Source organism: Tympanuchus pallidicinctus, unplaced genomic scaffold (genome assembly GCF_026119805.1).
Source record: "Tympanuchus pallidicinctus isolate F22 unplaced genomic scaffold, pur_lepc_1.0 scaffold3, whole genome shotgun sequence".
In the NCBI taxonomy this organism is placed as follows: Eukaryota; Metazoa; Chordata; class Aves; order Galliformes; family Phasianidae; genus Tympanuchus; species Tympanuchus pallidicinctus.
In genome coordinates, this window is record NW_026294747.1 from 28,763,698 (window position 1) to 28,785,486 (window position 21,789).

At 42.1% G+C, this 21,789-nt stretch overlaps 2 protein-coding genes across 5 annotated transcripts in view; one reads left to right on the plus strand and one right to left on the minus strand.

The window, feature by feature from the left end:
- Window positions 1-16,191, minus strand: part of EIF2AK4 (eukaryotic translation initiation factor 2 alpha kinase 4) — a 32,975-nt gene extending 16,784 nt beyond the window's left edge. For 2 of the 4 annotated variants that reach the window (XR_008209018.1, XM_052693190.1), the window contains exons 1-18: window positions 15,955-16,190; window positions 14,325-14,440; window positions 13,074-13,176; window positions 11,975-12,148; window positions 11,065-11,145; window positions 10,363-10,511; window positions 8,883-8,998; window positions 8,055-8,212; window positions 6,789-7,324; window positions 6,335-6,444; window positions 5,652-5,809; window positions 4,911-5,323; window positions 4,104-4,173; window positions 2,970-3,053; window positions 1,875-1,997; window positions 1,297-1,401; window positions 1,108-1,165; window positions 300-379 (exon numbers count right to left, since the gene is read on the minus strand). Coding sequence is in view for 3 of the 4 variants with exons in the window: in XM_052693190.1 (XP_052549150.1) it covers window positions 300-379; window positions 1,108-1,165; window positions 1,297-1,401; window positions 1,875-1,997; window positions 2,970-3,053; window positions 4,104-4,173; window positions 4,911-5,323; window positions 5,652-5,809; window positions 6,335-6,444; window positions 6,789-7,324; window positions 8,055-8,212; window positions 8,883-8,998; window positions 10,363-10,511; window positions 11,065-11,145; window positions 11,975-12,148; window positions 13,074-13,176; window positions 14,325-14,440; window positions 15,955-16,107 (2,787 nt within the window). In the remaining variant the exon portion in view is untranslated. Of the gene's footprint in view, window positions 1-299; window positions 380-1,107; window positions 1,166-1,296; window positions 1,402-1,874; window positions 1,998-2,969; window positions 3,054-4,103; window positions 4,174-4,910; window positions 5,324-5,651; window positions 5,810-6,334; window positions 6,445-6,788; window positions 7,325-8,054; window positions 8,213-8,882; window positions 8,999-10,362; window positions 10,512-11,064; window positions 11,146-11,974; window positions 12,149-13,073; window positions 13,177-14,324; window positions 14,441-15,954 lie in introns of all 4 variants that reach the window. The other 2 variants (XM_052693191.1, XM_052693192.1) reach the window with 1 other exon arrangement.
- A 1,051-nt stretch (window positions 16,192-17,242) lies between these two features.
- Window positions 17,243-21,789, plus strand: part of GPR176 (G protein-coupled receptor 176) — a 31,097-nt gene continuing 26,550 nt past the window's right edge. The window contains exon 1 of the mRNA XM_052694900.1: window positions 17,243-17,770. Coding sequence (XP_052550860.1) covers window positions 17,548-17,770 — 223 coding nt within the window. The 5' untranslated portion in view covers window positions 17,243-17,547. The remainder of the gene's footprint in view (window positions 17,771-21,789) is intronic.

Here is a 21,789-nt window from a genome sequence, read left to right on the forward strand (position 1 = left end):
TCCAGGAGAGCAATTCTAATGATGACGTTTTTCTTCAGCAAAGACTCTCAGATTTCTAACCTATTCGTTTATAAAGATCCTCCTTTCAACATCAACTTGCTTGCACATAGCCATGGCCACAACATAGGCATCCTTTTACCTTAGTCTACTCTTAAGCAAGTGAATGAGAAATATTCCTCCATCTCAAAAGTCCCACCATATCCTTTTCCATCTTGATTTCAATTCTGCTGAGCATGAGTGACTTGCATTGTACCCACTACCTTAGATTCCATGCTGCCTTTTAGTAAGTCTAATCATACCTGATTGTACGTAGATTTTGTGTTTCCTTGGACCTCTGGGCTGACATACAGTGCAGTGCCAACCATCCCTGTCAAATTACCTACAAAGCAAAAGACGAAAGCATTTGTTTCAAGAAAGCAGAAAACGTGGCATCAAAGTCAAGAAAACTCAATCATCTTTTGTCCTCGTTCCTTCCAGGATGGAAGGCAGATTGTTATAAGAGACACCCAAACATGAGCAGACTGCAAAACAGTTCTGAACTTCACACATGAAATGTACATGCCTGTCTGTACTGCCTACATCCTACCTATTGCTCTACAGAATTTTAGTAGCTCAGCACAAGTCCATTGCACTTCCAAAGCACTCAAGTTATGACAGAAGATATACCAAAGTTTTCTCGAAGCACAAAATTCATCCCAACATGGAAAGTGTTAAAGCCAAACAAAAAAAACCAAAAGCAATCAAACAAAAATCCCCCAAATCTTGAAATTATCCTATACAGAGAACAGAAATGCAGATGGAACAGGTATACAGGATTGCCATATATCCCACCATAATAAAAGCGTCAATCAATGGCAGAAGGCAAGTAGTGGAAGCAAATTTGTTCAGATAACTGCCCAAACTGCCAAATTATGTGGAACACATCCATCTAGAAGTTGTATTTTTTTCCCCATAAAAACACATATTTATTTATGAAAAACATTTATTTTATTTGTAGAACACGTTTTATTTTCGAAGAAAGAATGGAAGTTGTAACAGAGTACATGAGATTTCTACATACAAGAGTTTGCTTAAAATCATTTAGAACAAGCTACTGTGTATACTAACCTGATGGGTCATAGTTAGCAAAGCTATCTGAGTGATTTTCTTCTTGCTTAGAGACTGCCTGAAATGAGGAAAAGAGACACACAGTAAAGATTATGGCATTCACAATATAATCGTTATCTTCTGTGTTCATCTTTCAGGTTTTTACAACACCGAGTGCTAATTGTTTAATTCACTTTTGGCTGTACTCACTGCATTTGCTGGATGATCTGTAGCTAAACCAAAATCACCAATTTTCACGTGATCATTGGAATCTAAAAAAATGTTTACAGGTTTCAGGTCTCTGTGGATCATTCCCTGTTAAAGCAGGAGAGCAAGAAAAAAAGACTGATAACAGAAGAAACAATAAACACAATGCAAAATGTAAATCTTTATAATAGACTGAAAAACAATATTATATTAATTATTCTATAAGCAGTGGAAAATCTATTGCATTAAGTCACCAATGACTAATTTTGAAGACTGTAGTTGCTAGTCCAGAAGCTACAAACAATCCTTGGTGTTAATACTTATCTAAAGCAACATTTTTTAAAAGGAGGCAATTTTGTATGACAAAAGGAAAAAATCTGAAGCGATTCATTGCAAAATTAAAGTTGATGAAAATATATTCTAAAACCCTAGAACTGAATAGTAACTGCAAGAGTAAGCACCACCAATAAACGCAATTACGTAGAATCAGAAGTTCAAAATGAATAGGATAGGATGGAATAGAATAGAACAGGTCACAGCATATATGTAAGAGACAGGCTGTAACTGTCACACTTGCTGACCTTCTCATGGATGTAAGCTAACCCATCTAAAATTTCTCGGAAAAGCCTCCAAAGCCGACTGGTGTCTTCGTATAATCCTCTGTCAATGGTGTCCCTCAGTGTGCTCTTTTCACAGTATTCCATCTTCGGTTGTGCATACATAAGAGAGAGAGGGAAGAAAGTGAGTTTTGTCAAGGAAAAAAAACGATCAGAAATTTTTGTCTGTGAGCACCTTCATGTCTGGTTCCATAAAACACTGTTCAGAAACAGATAATGTCACCTAAACATTCAGGTACTTGGGATTTTCCTCAGATGTGTTTTAGCTAGAAAATACGCACTCCTGAGTCCTATCTCATTTTCAGGGGCAACAGTATTAGTTTCCTTAATAGTCTGTTCTCAATCATAACATTAAAAACAAGATGAAAGTAACCCGCGTGTTCAAACCAGACTTTGAAATACCTCTGGCTTTACTTTTCTTGGCTCCTTGACTGCTTGTTTTATGCTATATATAGCACATGCAAACCAACATAAAAAAAAATCAAATTCCTTCTAGCTGCAACCCCCTTCCAGGCAAGGGCTATCAATAACTGCTTTATAAAAAATTACACACAGAACAGTTAGATATGACTGCTAACTTCTCTGTTAGCCTAACTCTTAACAGAAAAGAGAAGTCTGAACAGAATTCAGAAGTCTGAACATTTAAACTTGCATGAACTTTCTTTTGTTAAGGTCACAAAATGGCTTTGCAAATTACTGTATTTCCTCAGATGTGTTTTAGCTAGAAAATACGCACTCCTGAATTAAAAACAGTATATACATTGTGGTTCATCTGAAAAGAAACAGGAAGTTTTCACACGCAAACCACATCTTCAAGTACAACAAATACAGTACAAAACAATGGGAAGCATTGCACAGTGCCTTCCCTCCAGCCAAACCTTCTAGAAAACCAGTCTACTGCATTAACAACACTGGGATTAGTTTCATTTTGTTCTTAAAATATCATTACTTTTCTCATGGAAAAACAAAACAAAGCAAAAAAACCCAACCCAACAGCAATTTATTTTTGCCAATTGGAATAAACAGCATCCTTTCATCTAAACACACAAGCAGCCTAACCTGGATGTACAGATAATGCACTGTTTGAATGACTGGTGTTCTGTCTTCTTCTTCATGGCTATTCTTTTCATTGCCTTCTTCATCCTTTATTGCAGTAAAAAGAACAGAACAGTTAACTACAGGAAGCAGTCCAGAGCTTTTTTGTGCATCCTATCATTTTTATTGAGTTGAACACATTAATGAAAGCTCATCTTCTATTTCTGGGTTTTAATATTAGCAAAATAATACACTGACATTTTTGTAACACCACTGCTTCTACATCTGCTAGAAGAAAAGGTATGACCCAGTTCTCACTTTTGAAGTGAAAACAAATAACATTTTTGCCATAACTAGACACTGGAGGAATAAAACTTGCAAAATATGTGGACAGAATCTAAATCTCCAAGTATGTTAGGTTAAAATAGAAATTAATAAAAATAAAGCATGCTTAGTAAAAGGAAAAATAAAAAAGGAGAAAATCAATGACTTTGCTATAATACATCAGTCTTCCCTATCCCTCCATGATAGAAAGTGCACTTGCAACCTTATTAAACATATATCAGGCCAACATACATCTCAACAGAAAGAAGAAAATCAAGAATCAATAAGAGCACTTTACAAACCCTCAGGACAGGCCATAACAGATTCCACATGCTGTAGAAAATTCTGCCCATTAACTTTTGATGGTAGAGTCCTCTGACTTTTTACAGCACGTTGTGTGATTCAAAATCAGAACCACTATAACCTCACACACATCATTCTGACCTTCCATCTCTTTTTGACCGCTACAAACATGTCACCAGTTTGAAAAAGTGGCTAGTGTGAGCAAATAGACTGGTTTACGTCCCCTAAAAGTCGAATGGAATTTAGTGCATACTAAAATCCTAAAATTACAATAACCAGGCTCATGATTATAAAATATAGATCATGTTTACCTCAATGACACTGTAAGAAACAAATTCCAGATTAGCTGCATCAGCTAATCATTCTGACATAGCTCATGGTGGCACAATATTTGCTGGCATTAACATAACCTTGCACGATTCTGTATTTACACCGGATGTGAAACAAAACCTCTCAAATGATCTGTTTGCTTGTCAAAGACTACTCTGTAACATTTCCATTTTTACTAGCTTTCTTTATCCTTGTACTTACTGGAGGATGACCTTTACTGTTCTCATCCTCGTTATCAAAAACGATTTCACTTTCAGAGTCTGTCGTTGGCCTATTAAAAAGAAAAAAAGAAAAAAAAAATTTAGTGTTCCTGAAACAGACACCACCAAGAAACATTTAGTCAGAAACCTTGAGCCAATATTTGCTGGGGAAAAAAAGAAAAGAAATCAAAGCTTTTGTTGAATAGCTTCCTATATGCCTTAAACAAAGCAAACCAAATGCATCCTGCTTGCAAAGCGAAACTTCCTTTGACAGCTCAGTCTTTTAACAAAAGCATGTATTCCTATCAGTAGGATTTAATTTCTGTACACAGTAAGCAAAATAGAGGTAAGTACACTTGCAATACAGTGATTAAACAAAAAGAACAACACAAGCAAAAGAACCATCCCTATCCAGCAGCAGGCATTGAATATGTTACTGAAACCAAAAGAAGAAAGGATGAGTAAGGTATTTGCGGGGACGTTTAATTTTTATAATTTATTACAAACATTATGTCTTAAGGTTGGAAGAAAATCCAACATAAAGAAAATAAGCAGCCATACATTCTGAAACAAATGTTAAGAAACTTCCAGAAGCACAAAGCCACTTTCCTCTTATATACCTACAGTAACTACAAATCTTCTTCCTGGCTATCCAGCTGCTGGCAAACACAGGGCTTTCTTTTAAGTGGAGGACAGAAGAAAAATGCAGCGAATCAGCTCTGACAAAGTGAGAATGGTAAAAGACACAAGCTTGGAACACTCGACTACGCTAACATTTCTTACAGCGCTAATGGTGAAGACTACTTACAAGAACGAATGTGAGAACACCCCATCACCATCATCATCGTCATCATCACTGGACTCCTGATCAGCTCCACTGAATTTGTTGCTGGAGGATCTCTCACACGAAGTGCTCCACTCAACTGAACTTGTCAGAACCGGGGGAGGAGCGTTAGCTTCCACATCGTTTGTCTCCTCTGCCGTAAGGATGAGACCTGCTTTGGTGGGCGTTCTTTTGTCTTCAGATGTCTCAGATGATGACACAATGGGAACAGGACTTTCGTGTTTTTCTATCCAAGCATTATAATACCTCACAATGTTTTCATGGTTTAAACGGGAAAGTAACGTTACTTCTCCCTTAATCCTCCGGAACTGCTTACTGGCAGTGTTTATGCGGATACGTTTTACAGCATAATAGCAACCATCAAGCTTATTTCGCACCTGAAAAATTTGAACAAATCTGAAGTCAAACGCTTATAAGCACCCCAACCAAGAACAGCCAGATCTTAAATAATTTCATGGAAGTGGGAAGTTTTCCCTGCACCTGGGAAACAGCAGCAACTGAAATACAAGCTTCTCCATATTGTATGGGACTCTCAGCAGACCTCTCTCTCAAAATTTATCAGCCTACTCAGCTCCAGATGAAAAGCACAATACAGGTATAGCACACTGGAAAGCCAAACAAACACTGAGTATGCTGTTTTGCTTCAGAGAAAACAAACTCATTCCCAAAAGTGATTTCATAGTGGAAATAATTTTTATACCATACCTTGATGACTGCTCCAAAAGCCCCTTTACCAAGTAATTTTAGCTCTTCGAACTCATTGTAGTAGCGTGAAAATTGTCTCTGTGTTTCTGTGAAGAATGAAGCACTGGAGATCTGGCTGCTGGGCACAACAGTCTCAATGCAATCTATACCTGCTGAATCTGAAATGAGGATGTCACAGTTACCAGCACTGATAGCACAGGGAGAAGGTGTTAAGGCACAAGGCACTGTCAAAGTGGCATTAGGAAGAAGATAAGCCATAAATAACAAAGTGCAACTGAACCTGAAATACAGAAGTGCTCTGCTGAGGAGAGTTTAGCTCTGGTAAAAACATAAACCTTAATGTGGTGTTTAATCACTAACATTAATTATAGTGGACAAAGGAACTGATTCTAACAGAATACAGTGAGAAAAGATGTTTCACTAGAACATAATCTTCCAGGAAGAAAATTAAGACTTCCTGACATTTACACCATGTAGCTTCCTCTGCTGATGAGAATTCAGCAGTCTGACCACCCCACCTGTCCATGGACCAAAAATCTAGCGTGGTCTTTAACTTCCAAATTAGTTACTGTAAGGCATTTGCAGAAACATGGTCTTGTGATGATCTAGCACAGTTCAATTCTTCATTATGCAGGCTTTGGTCCAGTTATCTAATAGAACACATAAAGAAACGAGTTTCTCACCATCTAGATTTTCTTCTGCTACAGGTACTTTCATTCGTGGAATGTTTATAAAACTATGTTGTAACAGTTGCTGAGGAGTCCATCTTTCCTTATCTTCCAAGCAAACACATCTGTTAGCAAAGCAAAAAGAGAACTGTTGAGAGAGCTATCCTGTATTGGGCCAAAATGCTCAAACAGATCTCCTTATATTTAAGAAATGATCACCTTTATCATTCTGACGGAATCAGAGGCCAAGAGAGACTAAATGGCTTATCCATAGAGACACACAAAGCTGGTGGCAGAACAGAGCAGAAGAGACCACCACACCCGTTCTCCTGAATCCCAGATAAGCAGCATGATCCTAGAGACAATGCCTCTTCTCTAAAACCTTTGACTAGTGACACCAGGAAATATGGATCAAGTCTTTAAAAAAACAAATCAAAGAGAAAGATAAAGGAATGCAGCAAACACGTACTTTTCCAGAAAGTCTTGGAAGTCAGCAGGTAAGTTATTAGGAACAGCGACTGGATATTCCTTGGTTACTTGGCCCTGGCTGAGTGAAAGCAGAAGCAAGCCCAGACTCCAGACATCTCCTTTTTTTCCAGGTTTGTTGGGAAGAGAATCCTCGCTAAAACGAACTTTGGTTTGCTCAAAAACATCTGCTTTGCAGATATCCGCTAAGCGTTTGGAAATGCTGTAGTCTGTCACCTTGATGTTTCCTTCAGCATCTACCAGGATACTGGAAGCACAAAGAACTTTGTGCACTACTGAATTACTGTGCAAGTAGTCAAGAGCTGACAAAATCTGGCTTACATAATGGCGCAACTGCTCAATCGGAACTGGAGTCTCTTTGTGCAAGTATGTGGAAAGGCTGAAACCGCTTACGTGCTCCACCAAAATGTCCACCACAATTGAATCCTCCCGTTCTTTCAAGTTCATACATATGTAATGTACTATGTTTGGGTGACTAAGCTTTGTCAGTGAGCTGAACTCGGTCTCTGCACCCTGAAGCTGTTAAGAGAAAAACAACATAACGTGCACTGTGTCATATTTCACGAGTGCACAATTACTAAAACAGACCATATAGACAGAAATACCTCTACAACATATTGAAGCATTGTAGACAAGGAGCAAGAATAACTTTGGTTTCTGTCAGGTATGTTTGATTTCCTCTTCCTTCAGAATTTTAATATTACGCTATTACTTTATAAATGCATACATACAAATACACTTTCTTTCATTTGTATTTTACATGCACTCCTAAACACCCCAACATATTCACCTTCCTCTGTGGTGTTGTAAGGGAACTGCTGAATCACGGCCTGAACCTCTGATTGATCACCCGAGGCGAGCCATGAGTCAGCCAGAGGAGCACAGCTGAAGGCAATTCACCTGTGCTGCAGGAAGGGGTGGAGCCGGGCTGCACCTCTCCTAGACCCAGTTAAGAGCTGGCTGCCAGTGGGGAAGGATCTCTTCTGGAGATCCACTCTGCTGGAGTTTCCCATGTGGGCCCAGGATGGGGTGAGTGTCATTCTTTTCCCCTCTAGTACAATAGCTACATAAGCTAAGCTCTCGGATGTACTGTGTCATCTGTATGTTCATTGATTGAACAGGTATAAATCCTCTGAACAGTAACTTCTTGAGGCTTGTCACCACTCTCTCAATATAAGTTATTAAATTCAACAAAATCACTGAAACTTATCTAAACTTCATGAAGCCAAATATGAGAAATAGGCATTACCTGTTTCTTACACTTCTCTATTTTTTCTATTTCCTGTGCTGTAAGAAATTTTCCCATCTTTTTTTGCCAGTGCAGAACCCACTCATATATTAAAACAAAATCTCCACTGTGAGTTTCCAAGGCATTGTAGGCTGATTTACCAAGCTGTTCATCCTTGCCTAAACATAAAGTGAGAAAACGAAGAACATGTCTTATTTTCTCCTAAAGGCCTAGCAGGAGCTTCTGCAAAAGTTAGAGACAGACTGGTTTTTATACTCTGAGAATTGCAAACTGAACAAATCTGTACCTATATGTGTCCTGCAAAAGGCCTCTGATCAATATGATTGCTATGCAGACAAAGTAAACTAGCAATAGATAAAACTACAGCATATTAACAAAACTGCTGCATGTCTAAAGAATTTCAAATGTCAATAACTAAATACTCTTCCCTGTTCTTATCATTGGTTTCACATTACTGAAAGTTAAGATGACTTCTTGCTTGGTGGCCATGCATATCTGACAAGCTTACTGTTTAAATTTAAAATCAGACTGTTTCTAGGACTACTTTAGCTATGAAGATAATATAAAATTTTGAGAAGGTGAGTTTTGTGGTACAACTGTTCAGCTAAGTAATTGATTCTGGAAAAGTAAATTTTCATTAATGTTAATCTTACAAAAATTTTAAATTCACCAAAATGTAACTTCCTATTATTTCCTACCACTTCTGGCTGTGACATTTCACTTCTCACAACAAGCTTCTCTCTGCTATTACTTCTTTGTACCTGCCAGCACTGCTCAAGTTCTACCCCCACCAAAACGGTATGCCAAACTGCAATTGTTTTTGCTTACCTAGACATTTTCCTTTATGCACAGTAAGTTGCCCAGCACCACTTGTGCTGAAGTTTAGAACCTCGTAATTTCCAGGGGACTCTTCATTATTACCAACAGAAAACTGGCGTTCTCGCCTGCAATTTAGACATAACATTTTTCACTGTGTCAAAAAGATACTTTTGTTACAGTCTCCAGTTCCTAAAAATACCTCTCCTGCAACAGGATTAGCTTTCAGGCCCTTCCGCATCCAACAATAACATCCATCAAAGACACTGAGATGGCATTAACATCTGAATAGAAATTGAGTATTTTATAAGCAACACCAAATTACACTCAGTCTCTACATTCAAATTCACGAAAATGATTGGCAAGGAGTTCAATCCAAACTTTAAAACTTCTACAGCTCAGGATGACATTTTCAGTTTGGAAAACACAGTAATAGTAGTAACCACCACTACTACTACCACCACAGTATTGCTCTGCAAAATGTGCAAGTTTGACTTGACTTGTATTATACTTTATTATCTTTCATACAGTAACAAAAAGCAAACACTTGCACTTTTGAGAAGTTCATCCCAGCTTTTGTTCAATTATTTTTCCCTACTTAAAATGCGTTTCCCGTTTGCTTTTACTCCTCAAATCCATCCTTCAAGAAGGGGAAGATTTTGGGAAAAAGTGGTACATTCCAAACTTTCATACGTGCACATTAGATCAGAGAGAAGTCCAGACCACTATCCCAAACCAACCTCCATTACTTCTTGATACAATCTACTCTGAAATTAATAGAAATATTACTATTTTCTCTAAATAAATGCAATCAGTATAGAAATAACAGGAGTATATAAAGAAAAGTATATGAAGTAGAAGCTCAGTCAAAATACCAGTTTAAAAAAAAAAAAAAAAGCCCCATATAGGAATTGTCAATTCTCATCAGTACTGTATATAAAAAAAAGACATACAAAGAAAGCACTTGGCTTTCTGAATTAAAATATAATTCATTTATAAAATTAATAGAGTGCAAAATAATCTTCTGAAAGCTTGACTCCTAGCAGGCAAAATTTCAGGCCTCATAAGCGTACAAAGAATGGGCATCACTGTTCTTGTAAAGATAGGCCTCAGAAAACTAAACGGGCCAGCTTTTGCTTAACTCTACAAATATGGTACCAGGATGCTTCTATAGTATTTTTGCTTACTCTCATTATTGTCAGTAGAAGCAACTCAGCTTTTATATCCTTCTTTGTAAGAAAAAAATAAGACAGTGTAAGAACAGTTCTGTGGAAAGTTAATATAAGCGCACTGTATGTGTTCTGGATTTAAGTACAGTAACAAACATTTAAGACGTTTGTCCTTTTCCTCTAGCACATACAGCACCTCACTTTAGTACACTAAGATTAGCAAGGACATAGGAAAAGAGATTTCTGGACTATCTATACTGTACAGAAAAAACTGCCAAATACAAATCGTGCTAACAAATTCACATGCAAATAGACATACGTACTTTGAACGCCCAACTGAATTTGGGCGTTGTTTAATATTCGTTCCATGTTCCAAACAGTTCCCATTAAAATTGGAAGCAACTCTGTACCCTGATGCATCTCTTCTGTGAGAATTTTCTTGACTTGCCAGAGCAGCAATTTCCAGACGTTCCTAAAGATCAGGAAAAATACTAAGTACATAAACAGCTCCTATCCTCAAAATTTGTGGTACATCTATTATGTTATGAAGTCACCACAGTCCCGGGGAAAATACAATTCCACTAGAGATGAGGCTGAGGAAGAAATGCTAAGATTCAGGTAGTACATTTTAGCACTGTCTGTGGGTGAGAATGTAAAGGTGCTTTGCAGTGAAACTGGGAACGTTACCAAGCTAGCTTTATTCTCTATCTGTTTGAAAATATTCATTCCAGTGCACTAAAAAGATTTTAAAAAAAAAAAAAAAAAAAAAAAAAAAACCAAAACAACAACAAAAAAACAACAAACAACTGTTTTCGGTTATAGTTGATTTTATTTCAGAAATAAATTCCATGTAACCAAGGACAGAAGATGCTATCTTAACTTAGGTCTGTTAGAAGAACTGGATAAGTAAAAAGGAAAGATGTTCAGAAAATTCAGTCAGGAAATTCTTTCAGAATTCTATAAGTATGTGCTACAGTGATGGAAAGAGGGGGAAAAAAAAGTGTTGCAATGCTCAGAAAGAATACCTGTTTGGCAATCTCTTTCTTTTTTCTTTCTTCTCTTTTCTCTTCCTCCCGTCTCTGAATCTCATTAAGGATTTCACGTTGCTGAAATGAATTTCAGTGCTGTTAGAAATGCAACAGTAAATACAGTGCAACTGCTAATCTTAGCTTGTTAAAAAATCCAGGACATTGACTTTTCAAGGGTATCGGAGAGTATTCACAGATCTCAGAAGAACAAAATGACAAGACAAAAAAAACGAAGAACAAATAAAACAAAAACCAAAACAGAAGACAAATTAACTCTTCTGAGGAAGTTAAGAGGAAAAAAGTATGAATTGTGAATGGAGCTGTGAACAAAAGGAAGTGACTTCTACTAGCACACCCAACAGTAAAGTTTCAAACACAGCACATTTATTGAGAAATAAAATAATAGCTGTTCTGCCCCTATTCCCACAGTGTGATTTCACATCAGAAGTCTCTGTGTGACCTACATGAATCCCCTCAACTCTAGGGCAGAATAAATTTGTCTTTCTCGCTTAAGACATGCTGGCTGAAACATGCTGGTCTCTAGAGAAGCCTGTGACAGTGAATACAGTAGTCACCCTACAGTGAATGAATAGGTAGGATTACCTGCCTGGCTGCTACTACCTTGTTTAAGGTGGAACACACCTAATATATACATTTACTCAGACTTTTGTTAGCAACTTCCTCATAAATGGTTTCCTTAGGATCACTAATCAATGAGATTTTTTTCAGACACTAGAACTTCTCAGGGTTAAAAACTCATCAGTAAGCTGTTACAATAGAAGAAGCAGACAGTTCACAGAGTACTCTAACTCTGACGGCTCTAACAAACTCATGGCAATGCAGGATAATTTACAAAATCCTTATTATTAAAATAATACAGAGTTATTCACATTTCAATTTCTCTTACCTCCTGCTCCTCTCGTCTCTTAACTTCTTGTGCCCTACGCAATTCCTCCTGCGCCAGCCTTTCTTGCTCTTTTTTGTGATTTTTTAGCATTTCTTCATGAAAGGACTTGGAAGGTGGTTTATTATACTCGCTGAGAAATGACTGTACGTAGCCTGCAAGTTCAAATATCATCACCTGAAAGAAAATAAGTATGAATGGCAAGCAGAGCTCGATCTACTTACAAGAACATAGCAAAATGACACCCAGCTTGGAAAAACAATACAGCAGCAAGATGTGACTGTTCATTTTGTTACTTACCAGAGGTACTTCCATTATTTTTGTAAGATCTACTCATTAATGAACTGTGGCATGAAAGTCCCTGACCGCAGTAGCAGATGGTGAAAATTACTGTCAGAGAACTTTCAAGCACCTTTCCCCTTCCCTCTCTGCAAAATCCTTTTTCTTGTCTTCTCTTGCTGATATCTTTCTACTTGCAAAGACACATATTTAAGACATATCAGCTACAATATAATAAATCCTTTGCACTCGTCTATCTCTGTACCTACTACTACTGAGTAGTCACTCCATTGCTAATGTGAAATCCAATCCTTCTACAATTCAACCCCAGAGCTAGAACTCTAAAGCCACAGAAGGCATTCCACATTCATAAAGCTACAACAACTAAAATAAAAGCTGCACTGAACGGGGCACATGATTTGCTAGGTATGTACAGACGATTGATTGATCTGTCAGGAATTGGGCTTTCATTGATGTAGGAACATTCCTCTGTTACAGCACGGAGTGCACAGCGCTAGCAGACCACTGCATCTCCAATACCTAAGGTCTTACATTATCCACCTTATTTAAATATGCACTATCATAGAATGGCTGGGGTTGGAAGGGAACATCCTTTTCCATCCCCCTGCCATGGGCAGGGCTGCCACCCACTGCAACAGGAGACTGAAGAGTTCATGCTCAGAACTTTCATTTAATAGAAACATTCTTCACAACGATTTAAATCATACTTCTAATGTGGAAGCATGTCCTCATATTACAGATACATTTTGCTAGTACTACTTAGGACAAGGGTGCATTTCTCAAGGATGTGAAAAGTTCTTACCTCTCCACAGCACTCTTTTGCCAGTTCAGCTAGTCTGGATTTTAACTCATTTATTTTCTCATTAGACAAGCCTTTGGGATTTTTCAGTTGTATTTCAGGAACACTGGGAGACAGCAACAGAACATAAAGGTCCTCATAAAGAAAAAAAAAGGAAGTAAAAGGAGGAGGGAAGGGGAATGAACAGGAAGAGAGGTGGAGAGAGTGTAAAAAGCTATATGAGATACAGAGGGCTGGTAAAAAAAAAAAATATATCAATGATGGAAAAGGAATGGAGTTTATCATCACTTGGCAACTAGTTAGTGGTCAACAAGCAGTAGGTAAATATTAAATATATAACAGAATAAAGCCAGAGATATTATTTTACATTCATCAACTTCTGGCTGCATATTACTTGTCAGTTATATGTAACAGAAGAACTTGCAAGGAAACCCCTGCAGTTTCTCACAATTCCAATCTTTGTTAGTAATTCATATAAAAGTGCTTTACAGATGCTACTAGCATAACACTGAGGTGGCTGAAATTCATTTATCCCCACTATACAGGTGACAAAAACTAAAAGGAAAGGTGCAATAACAGGAATAAGTAAGACATCCATAGTATGCTAACTTAAACTAAAAAGAAACAAAAATAAAACAAGAGGGGCTGCTGTGCCTTGTGCTCCCCAGCACATCTGATCCACTGCCTGGCTGCAAATAGTGCTTCCCCTGTATGCTGCTCAGGGCCCACAGCAAACAGATGGGCTAAAGGCTGCAATGCTGTGGACACAGCCAGTGACACAGGGACTGAGGAGAACATTTTCCTCAGTGCTTGCAGGGCAGTACTTCACTCAAAACACATTTGCTAATCCAAAACACAGGAAGTGCTGATTTCTAGCAATTCTTTTTACATTCTCTGTGGAGAGCTCTTCTAAAAGCTCAGAACGCGAATATCAAATACAAATGGGACAAAAGTGTTTAAAAAGTAAAAGGTAAGTCCTTCTCTGAGCAGAACAGATCATGGGCTGGAGAAGTTTCCAAAGGGCACTAAGATGCTGACAGGCACACCTGTCCTTATTGCACAAGAAACCACATCCAATTTAGGTGAAAGAATTAGTTACCTATTCAAAAATAGCAGAGCCTGAACAAATATTGACATGAAGAAAGCAAGAATAAGAACAATGAATGTAATTACATGTTTTTTCAACCTACGTGAAAACAAATAAATGCTCAGAGGAAAAAAAAAAAAAAAGGTTCTATCTGAATGTTCACTCACGTATCAGGGTAAGTATGCGGGCACTTGACCCAGAGATCAACTTTGGCGTACACCTCATCATCACCAGTCAATCCCTGAGGATGCAGAACTAAATTGATTTCTGGAGGCTGTCGTACCTATAGCAGAAAACAAAGCTTTAGATTTAAAAGGGTTTTTTCATCGTCGTTTTCGTTTCTATTGCTATAATGAAAGCAGGAATTACTGCACACAAGTCTCCCACCCATTTTTATAGCAGAACTCAGGTCAGACCACACTGATCAATGAGAGAGCTGGTTCGTTACAACAGCTTATCCAACACACTTGGGAACTTCTTTGGATAAGAGCACTTATCAACAAGATGAGTCAGACTAAGCAGAAAGGAAGTTTCATATGAGAATCCTCCTCTGCAAGAAAAAGTTAGGGCACCTGGACAGCTTAGTTATGAAATATGACAAGTTAACACATTCAGTGTACAACTGAAATGGCTTCTTTTTTGTTTTAGATCATTAACAAATACCAGTCAGCATTTTCTTTTCCAACATGACAACAGACCATGAAACTGCATCTTGTGCAGCCAAATGAACAGTAAGTTTTTGTAATTATATTTTTTATTTTTGGCGTTAAACAAAATTTTAACAAGTCTTCCCACCATTTCCTTGAAACTGCCTGTTTGCCTTAAAAAGAACAACAAAACATGTCTATGTAAACATTCCAACCTTCTTCATCTCAATTAGAATGTATTTTTTTTTAAGGGAAGAGATCTTAGCAGTGTGATGAACAGGGAAGGAAATAACATCACAAAAATATGAGAACAGGTTAGTAGACTGTCGGTATCCCCTCTTCTTTGCATTTCCAAGCGGGAGAAGCACAGGTTACACACAAATTTTATAAGGAGAGAGAGCAAGCACGTTTGTGAAAATGCAGCAAGTTACGGGCACTGCTAGCATCAAATGCCACCACTACCCCAATAAATCAGAAGTTTCTGCAAGAATTCTAGCTTCACGTGGCCAGCAGGAAAAACAGTATCAGCCATGACGTTCTGCAAGAACCAAAGCCAAAGGCAGCTAACATGACAGCAGCAGTGAAGTTATGGGGAGGTGACATAAGTGAGTGGTACTTGCAGCTATGGAAAACTGTGCCACCAGATGCAGCTGAAAAAAAAAAATTGCAAGAAGACATTGTGTGCATGGAAGGGAGATGGAAAGAAAGCACTGCACAGCAGACTTGGGCAATTAGCAATAATTGGAAAAAAAAAGCCAATACTACAGAGTGAAAGTAGAGGTTGTGACGGAAACAGCCCCGTTCCTGTGAGCCACCGCACAGAACGCACGTACAGAGTTCAGCAATATGTGCGCCGACGGGATGAGTCAGGCAGCCCGTAATTAGCCAACAAAAGAATTCAAAGGCAGCTTTTCTTAAGCTGGCAATTAATTAAAACGCACGTTACACGCAGAGCATTAATTACGCCTGCGTCAACCCAGAGGACAAGCGCGGCGGCGGGCGGACAGCAGGCCCCGCTCCGTACGGCCTCGCCCCGCCCGGCGGCACCGGCGCCCGGCACCCCGCGCGGACAAAGCGTGCCGAGGAGCGCCCAGAGGCGAAGCGCAGGAGGGCGGCCCTCAGCACCCGGCCGCGGTGCGCCGCTCGCTACCTTCCAGGCCCGGCTCCGCCGCAGATCCTGGAAGTCCTGCCCGTAGATGGACTCCAGCGCCTGCAGCTCGTTCTCCTGCCGCAGCTGGTAGCTCTCCGGTGGCTCCGCGGCCACCTCCGCGGGCGGCTGCCGCGCGTCGCTCGCCCGGGCCATGTCAGCTCCCCCGGGCGGGAAGCGGCCAACACGGGCGGGCGGCCCCGCGACGCTGCCACGCTCCCGGCGGCGCCGTCCCTGTGCGGGCCGCACCCCCCGGGAGGAGGGGCCGGAACGGCGGCCCCGGCGGTGGGGCGGGCGCGTGAGGCGGGCCGGCGGCCGCCGAGTTGGATGTGGGGTGCGAGCCTGGCTCGTAGCCTTTACGCCTCACGCAGCGCCGGGAACCCCGTCCTCACGGCTGCGCTCCCCGCCGTATCCGTAAGCACCGGCACGCAGCAAGCAGGAGTGCAGCAGTACCTGCTCGCTTCTCGCTTTTACGGGCGTCTGCTGTCAGCGGGCCGCCTCAGGAGGGACGTGCCCTGCAGAGTAGCCCTTGTGGGTTTCCACGTGTCCTGAAAAACTCGTTTACATGCATCCCTTGTGTTTGTTTGTTTTTTTTTTAATTCAAACCCAGGTGTCACAGTACCGGTTGGGACCGCAACTCGTAACTGCTGCGTCTGCAGCTGTATCGCGACATCAGTACCAAGCAAAACCTGATTCAGGTCCATTCCGCTACTCCTAGTTCCCGGCTGGCAATGCCCGCAGGGCCCATCAGCGGCAGCCCTCTCCTGTTTCATTTTTCTGCGGGAGCCCCGAGTCGAACGCGGCGCACGGCGCTCAACGCGTCACGCGAGGCGCCGGCTGCCCCCCGTCCGCCGCTCTGCCCCCAACATGGCAGCTCCGGCCGCTCCGCAGCGCCACGTCACGGCGGAGGCGGGATTTCGGCCGCCGGCTGCCGCCTGCCGCTGGCGTGGTGTCGATGCGGGCTGCGTTTGGTGCGGAGCTGCGTTTGTTCTTTAGAGACTCGCGCGCTCCTCGCCTCGGAGCTCGCAAACAAATCACTTTCCCTGTGAACGGCGGGAGCGGCGCCGCGGCGCTTCGGGCGCGGGCTACCGCGTGCCGCGCGGGGCCGCGCCCGTCGTCGCAAACGCGGGCAGAATGAAGGCGGGCGGCGGGCCGGCCGCGGGCAGAGAGCTGCGCCGCGTCGCTCGGGGCTGCGGAACGGCGCCGCCGCGGGGGCTGAGCGGAGCGCTCCGGGGCCGGGCGCAGGCTCCCGTAACTTTCACGGACGGCCGCAGCGCGTGGTGAGCGGGCGGGGCTGGCGGGGAGCCGCCGTTGGGACTCTCCCCGTCCGCGCTCCCCGCTGAGAGGCGCCGGACACCGCGAGGCGAGAAGCATGGGACGGCGGACGGCGCGGCGGGGCCCCCTTCTCTTTTATGGCCATAGCGACTCGCAGGGCAGGAGCGCGAAAAACCGGGCCTGCTTCCCGGGACGCAGAAACGCGGTGACGGTGGCTCCGAGGGGTAGAGCCGGGGCTCCCTCCGCAGCGCCGCGTTTTCGCCCGCGCGCTCCGCTCGCTCGCTGAACTGCTCGGAGGGTGCGAGGGGCGGGCGCCTCGCCATGGGGCACGGCGCGAGTCGGGCTCCGCTGAACAGCAGCGAGCCCGCCCCGTTCCGCGCCGTCGCCCTGGGGGCGAGGAACGGGACCGCGGCGCAGATGGCGTGGGGCGGCGGCAACGGCAGCGCGGCCGGGCCCTGGGGCGGCGCGGAGCGCGGCGGGGAGCCCGGATACCGACACTTCGCCACCGCCGCGCAGCTCGTCATCTTCGTGGGCTCCCTGCTGGGTGAGTGCGGGCAGCGCCGCGGCCGGGGCCGTGGTTGGCCGCGCGCTGACTGCTCGCGAGGCGCTGCCGTCCGCGGGTCCGCGGTAGAGATGGCTGGCGGGTTTCCCGTGCGTGCCAGTGATCGCTCTGAAAGACGAGGTGCTTGTCGCAAGTGGAACCGGAGCGTTTTGTGTATTACTTTGCTATCAGAAATTATATGGGGGAAAATAGCTTTATTCCCAACTGTAATGGGACCGGTTCTTATTATCATAGAAATGCATGTGGAGTGCTTTACCAAAGTTTTACTGAGTATCTGCTTTGTACTACGGTGATTCAGCACTTGTGTGCTGCGGATCTCACACGAATCCTTTGGAAGCACTTCACGCTGTAAGCAAGTGTAGCTACGTGCTGTCTTACCTGCCTGTTCTCTTCCAGTACGTAATTGTGCACTTGCAGTATAGGGTAGTAAACTACTGCTGTGTTCTGTGTAACTTCATGAAGGTGTGCAAATGGGTGCACTCGCTACTTCACGTTCCTACAAGGTGATTACAGTGTGCTGTTAGGAACACGTGTGCGTTTCCTGCCCAACAAAGTTGTGGTGTCCCATTTGATGAGTCAGGTTAGCACTGCTTGGGAAAGCAGTGAGGAAGGCTGCAGCTGTTGAGGGCATTGGGAATAGTTACCAATGCCCTCGGTTCTCCTGGGTAATGTCAGTAGGTCTTTGCTGATGGCCGTGACTTATTGTCAGTGTTTTGGTTTTGTCTGATTTTAAGTAGTGCTAAAATCAATATGTATGCAGTAATACATTCAGCTACTTATTTCCTCTTGATAGTATTTCATATCACCTAACTGCTTTCTTTCAAAAAATATGATGAGCATTGTCTTGGAACACTGCTGAGCTCTGGGTTTGCTCAGTGAGAGATGTACTGGTTATTGCTGCCAATTGCAGAGTGGTTTGACCTCACTTATTTCTCTTATCCAGAGGGGGTAATTGTGGTTCTTGGTTGATTTTGTTGTTTTTTTTCCCCCTCCATTTTGTGTGTAGTTAGTGTGTAAAAATGATTTTGTTGCAGCATGTTGGTTAGTGCCCGGCATAAAATTGCAGCCAGTAAACAGTAGGTGAGGTTAGCAAGCCTGTCCCCAGTGGTGTCAGCACTGTCCTAAACACTACAGAACTGGACAAGAAAAGCCTATTTTTCAGTTCTTATTCTTTGTCTTTTGGGCTTTGAGCCTTAAAGATGTCTATTTGGATCATATGTCCGGACCTACTTCCTTGACAGTGGATCCTCATAGACAGTGATGCAATTAAGCCATAAGTGGCTTGGAGACTTCATAATAAAATGAAGAAAAGTAAACCAAACCAGCCAAATACCTAAGTTTCACCAGACTGACTGTAAGTCAAGGGTTCAGCACTCCTGCAGTTTGCTTTTGAGAGACAGACTCTGATTTGAGACTGTTATAAGGAGGTTATCTGCAAATCAGCTGCAGAGAGGCTCATGATGCTGATCAGTAGCTTCCCAAAGCTCGTCTTAGAGCAAAGCCAGAGAGGAAATCATGGTGTCTTGCTCTTTTCTACCTCTGAAAAGTCTCTTGAGCTACATACGGAATAGCAGCATTTTTTTTTCCAGTGAGTCTCAAATTCCTCCTTGCAGAGAGGAAATCCTTCAAGAGAAGCTATGTTTTCTCCTTCTGCTAAGCATGAGGTGAGGGGCACTCTCATTATTATAAGGAGGATGTGTGATTTGGGCTTGTGCATTGCACATCCTTAGTGTGTGCCTAAGCTGCTTTGGTAATGGATAAAATTGCACAGCCCTTTTAAAAGGAAAAGATTATTTTTGCTTCCAGCATGATAGGGAGCAAATGTATATGCCTCAATGTCGGTGATGAATACTGACATGAGCATCAATCTGAAGCTCAGAGAGGTCCGGGTCTTACAAGGAGAGAGAACTGAAGTTGAGATTGTGAATTTTAATTTGGGATCTTGCCCTGCAGAAAGATGTGATAGCTGTTGACTGTCATGAAACAGATATGCGTTTTTTTTCTTTTTCTTTCTTGTTGGAGGCATTTCTGAGACTTGTAGGGAGACTTTTAACAGCAGGAGGAATTCCTGTTTGCTTTGCTTTTGTTTGTGAGAAGATGGTACTATAGTGAGTATTTCATGGTGTCTGTAAAGGACAAGGTAATCAAAATGTTCTTCTCCGGTAGCAACAATAATAGTACTGGTTTCTATAATTCTGTGCATCTTTGAAGGGAATTTCATAGCTGTCATAGCTGGTACTATGTGTTATGAGATTTCAAATGGGAGATTTTGGTGGATAGAGGAATTTGGTCAACTTATAGTTCCTGACTGGCTTCTCAGCTTACTTGTATAAAGGAAAGATTTACAGTAGCTTCAAGACTTGCAAGCCCCTTCTGCCCTGGCTGGGCACATGAGTTGGTGAGTTTTTGGGAGGAAGTGAAAATACTTTGCATGTGCTGATGGACTTGGGTCTCAGCTGTGCATTTGATAAATAAAGCCTGTGAGGGACAAGGAGGTCTTGTTAATGCTGTTTTCCTTTGCAGCTCCAAGGCTGGTAATGGCAGCTCTGATACTAATGGTACTTTCTGGCCTTTGAGCTACCAGCTCTGAACAGAACTGGAGCAAATCTTCTAAGATGCTCTGTCTGTTTCTGGATTTTCTGAGCTTTTTTGCTCTTTGTCCACTTCATGATGTTCTACTGCTGCCTACTGCTATAATATCAGATTAATGTCAGTGATACAACTTGATAATAAAAGCACTATTTTTTCTCTGTAATTTCTAAACTTACTACCCTTTGAATAGGAGTGAAGTTCTGATTGGGCTCTTTTATTTCTAAGCTAAAAAGGAGGTTAGTGATCTTGTAGGGATTTATTTCAGAGAGGACTGACAAGACAGTTCCAGTGGCAGAGAGGGAGAATTTGTGGTGTTCCTATGTCCATGGGAAGTTAGTTCATCTTGCCAGAGAACAGTCTGTCTCCAGCTCTGATATGACTTGTGATCATAGTTACTGACATGCAGGGCACTGACTATTAGAGACAGAACTCTCACTGTGCTGACTTCCACGTAGCTGTGCTGTGGATGAGTGGGGCTTGTCTCCACAGATCCCGTTGAGAAGCCAGTAAGTTCAGGAACTTACAAGAAGGAACCATGTTCTGTTGTCTCCTATCATAGATAAGAGTATGACTTGTCTGGCAGAGACCAAGGAAGGAGAGACCTGTCACTTTGCCTGCAGTGCCCGGTAGACTGGCAGGTGCATCTGCTGTGCATATGGCCCCAGGGACACGGAGTGTTCCTGAGGTATCTGTGCTGATGCTGCAGATAAGAGGACCCTAAGGTAAGGAGATCTCTGCTATTTGAGAGGCATTCTGGCCTGCGGTTCTGTTGTTTTGCCCTAGGAAAGTATTGTTTGGTTTTTGTTTTCTGTTGCTCCCTGTCTGAGATGTGTGTAAGCTGGCTGCATTCTAGAGTTTCTTCAATTGTTCTCTCATCTTGAGGACCATGTAGTGAGATGAGGCTTGTGCTGTAATCTCACTTTTTTTTAAGGGGGTAGGGGAGAGCAGGGGGGTGCATATCTCAGGCAGTTTGAATATATGTACTGTGTTGTGAGGATTGACTACAGCAAGGTAAGACTACAAATAGCACTGAGATATGTTTCAGTAACGCAAACGGCCTGCAAAGGGAATCACAAATGGAGGGGGTGTCACTCAAGGCCGCTTGCCTTCAGAAGAAATAGAGGCTTCAGATCTTTGTCTGAAATCAGAGGGGAGGAGCAAAACTTATAGACTGCTTATTTAATTTTTATGTTTAACAATATTTTAAATCAGAAATTTATATTTCTAAAATTCAAATAATTGCTTAGCCTGTGTCACCATCTTTCAGCATGAAAAGAAAGCAACAAGAAGCTCTAATTTATTCTTGGCTGCTATTTAGAAGTGAGTGAACGGCTTACAAAAAGAGAGAATTTGAAGATGGTAACTGAAAAATCAGTAGTTTTTAGATTTAGGAGAATATGGAGTTACTG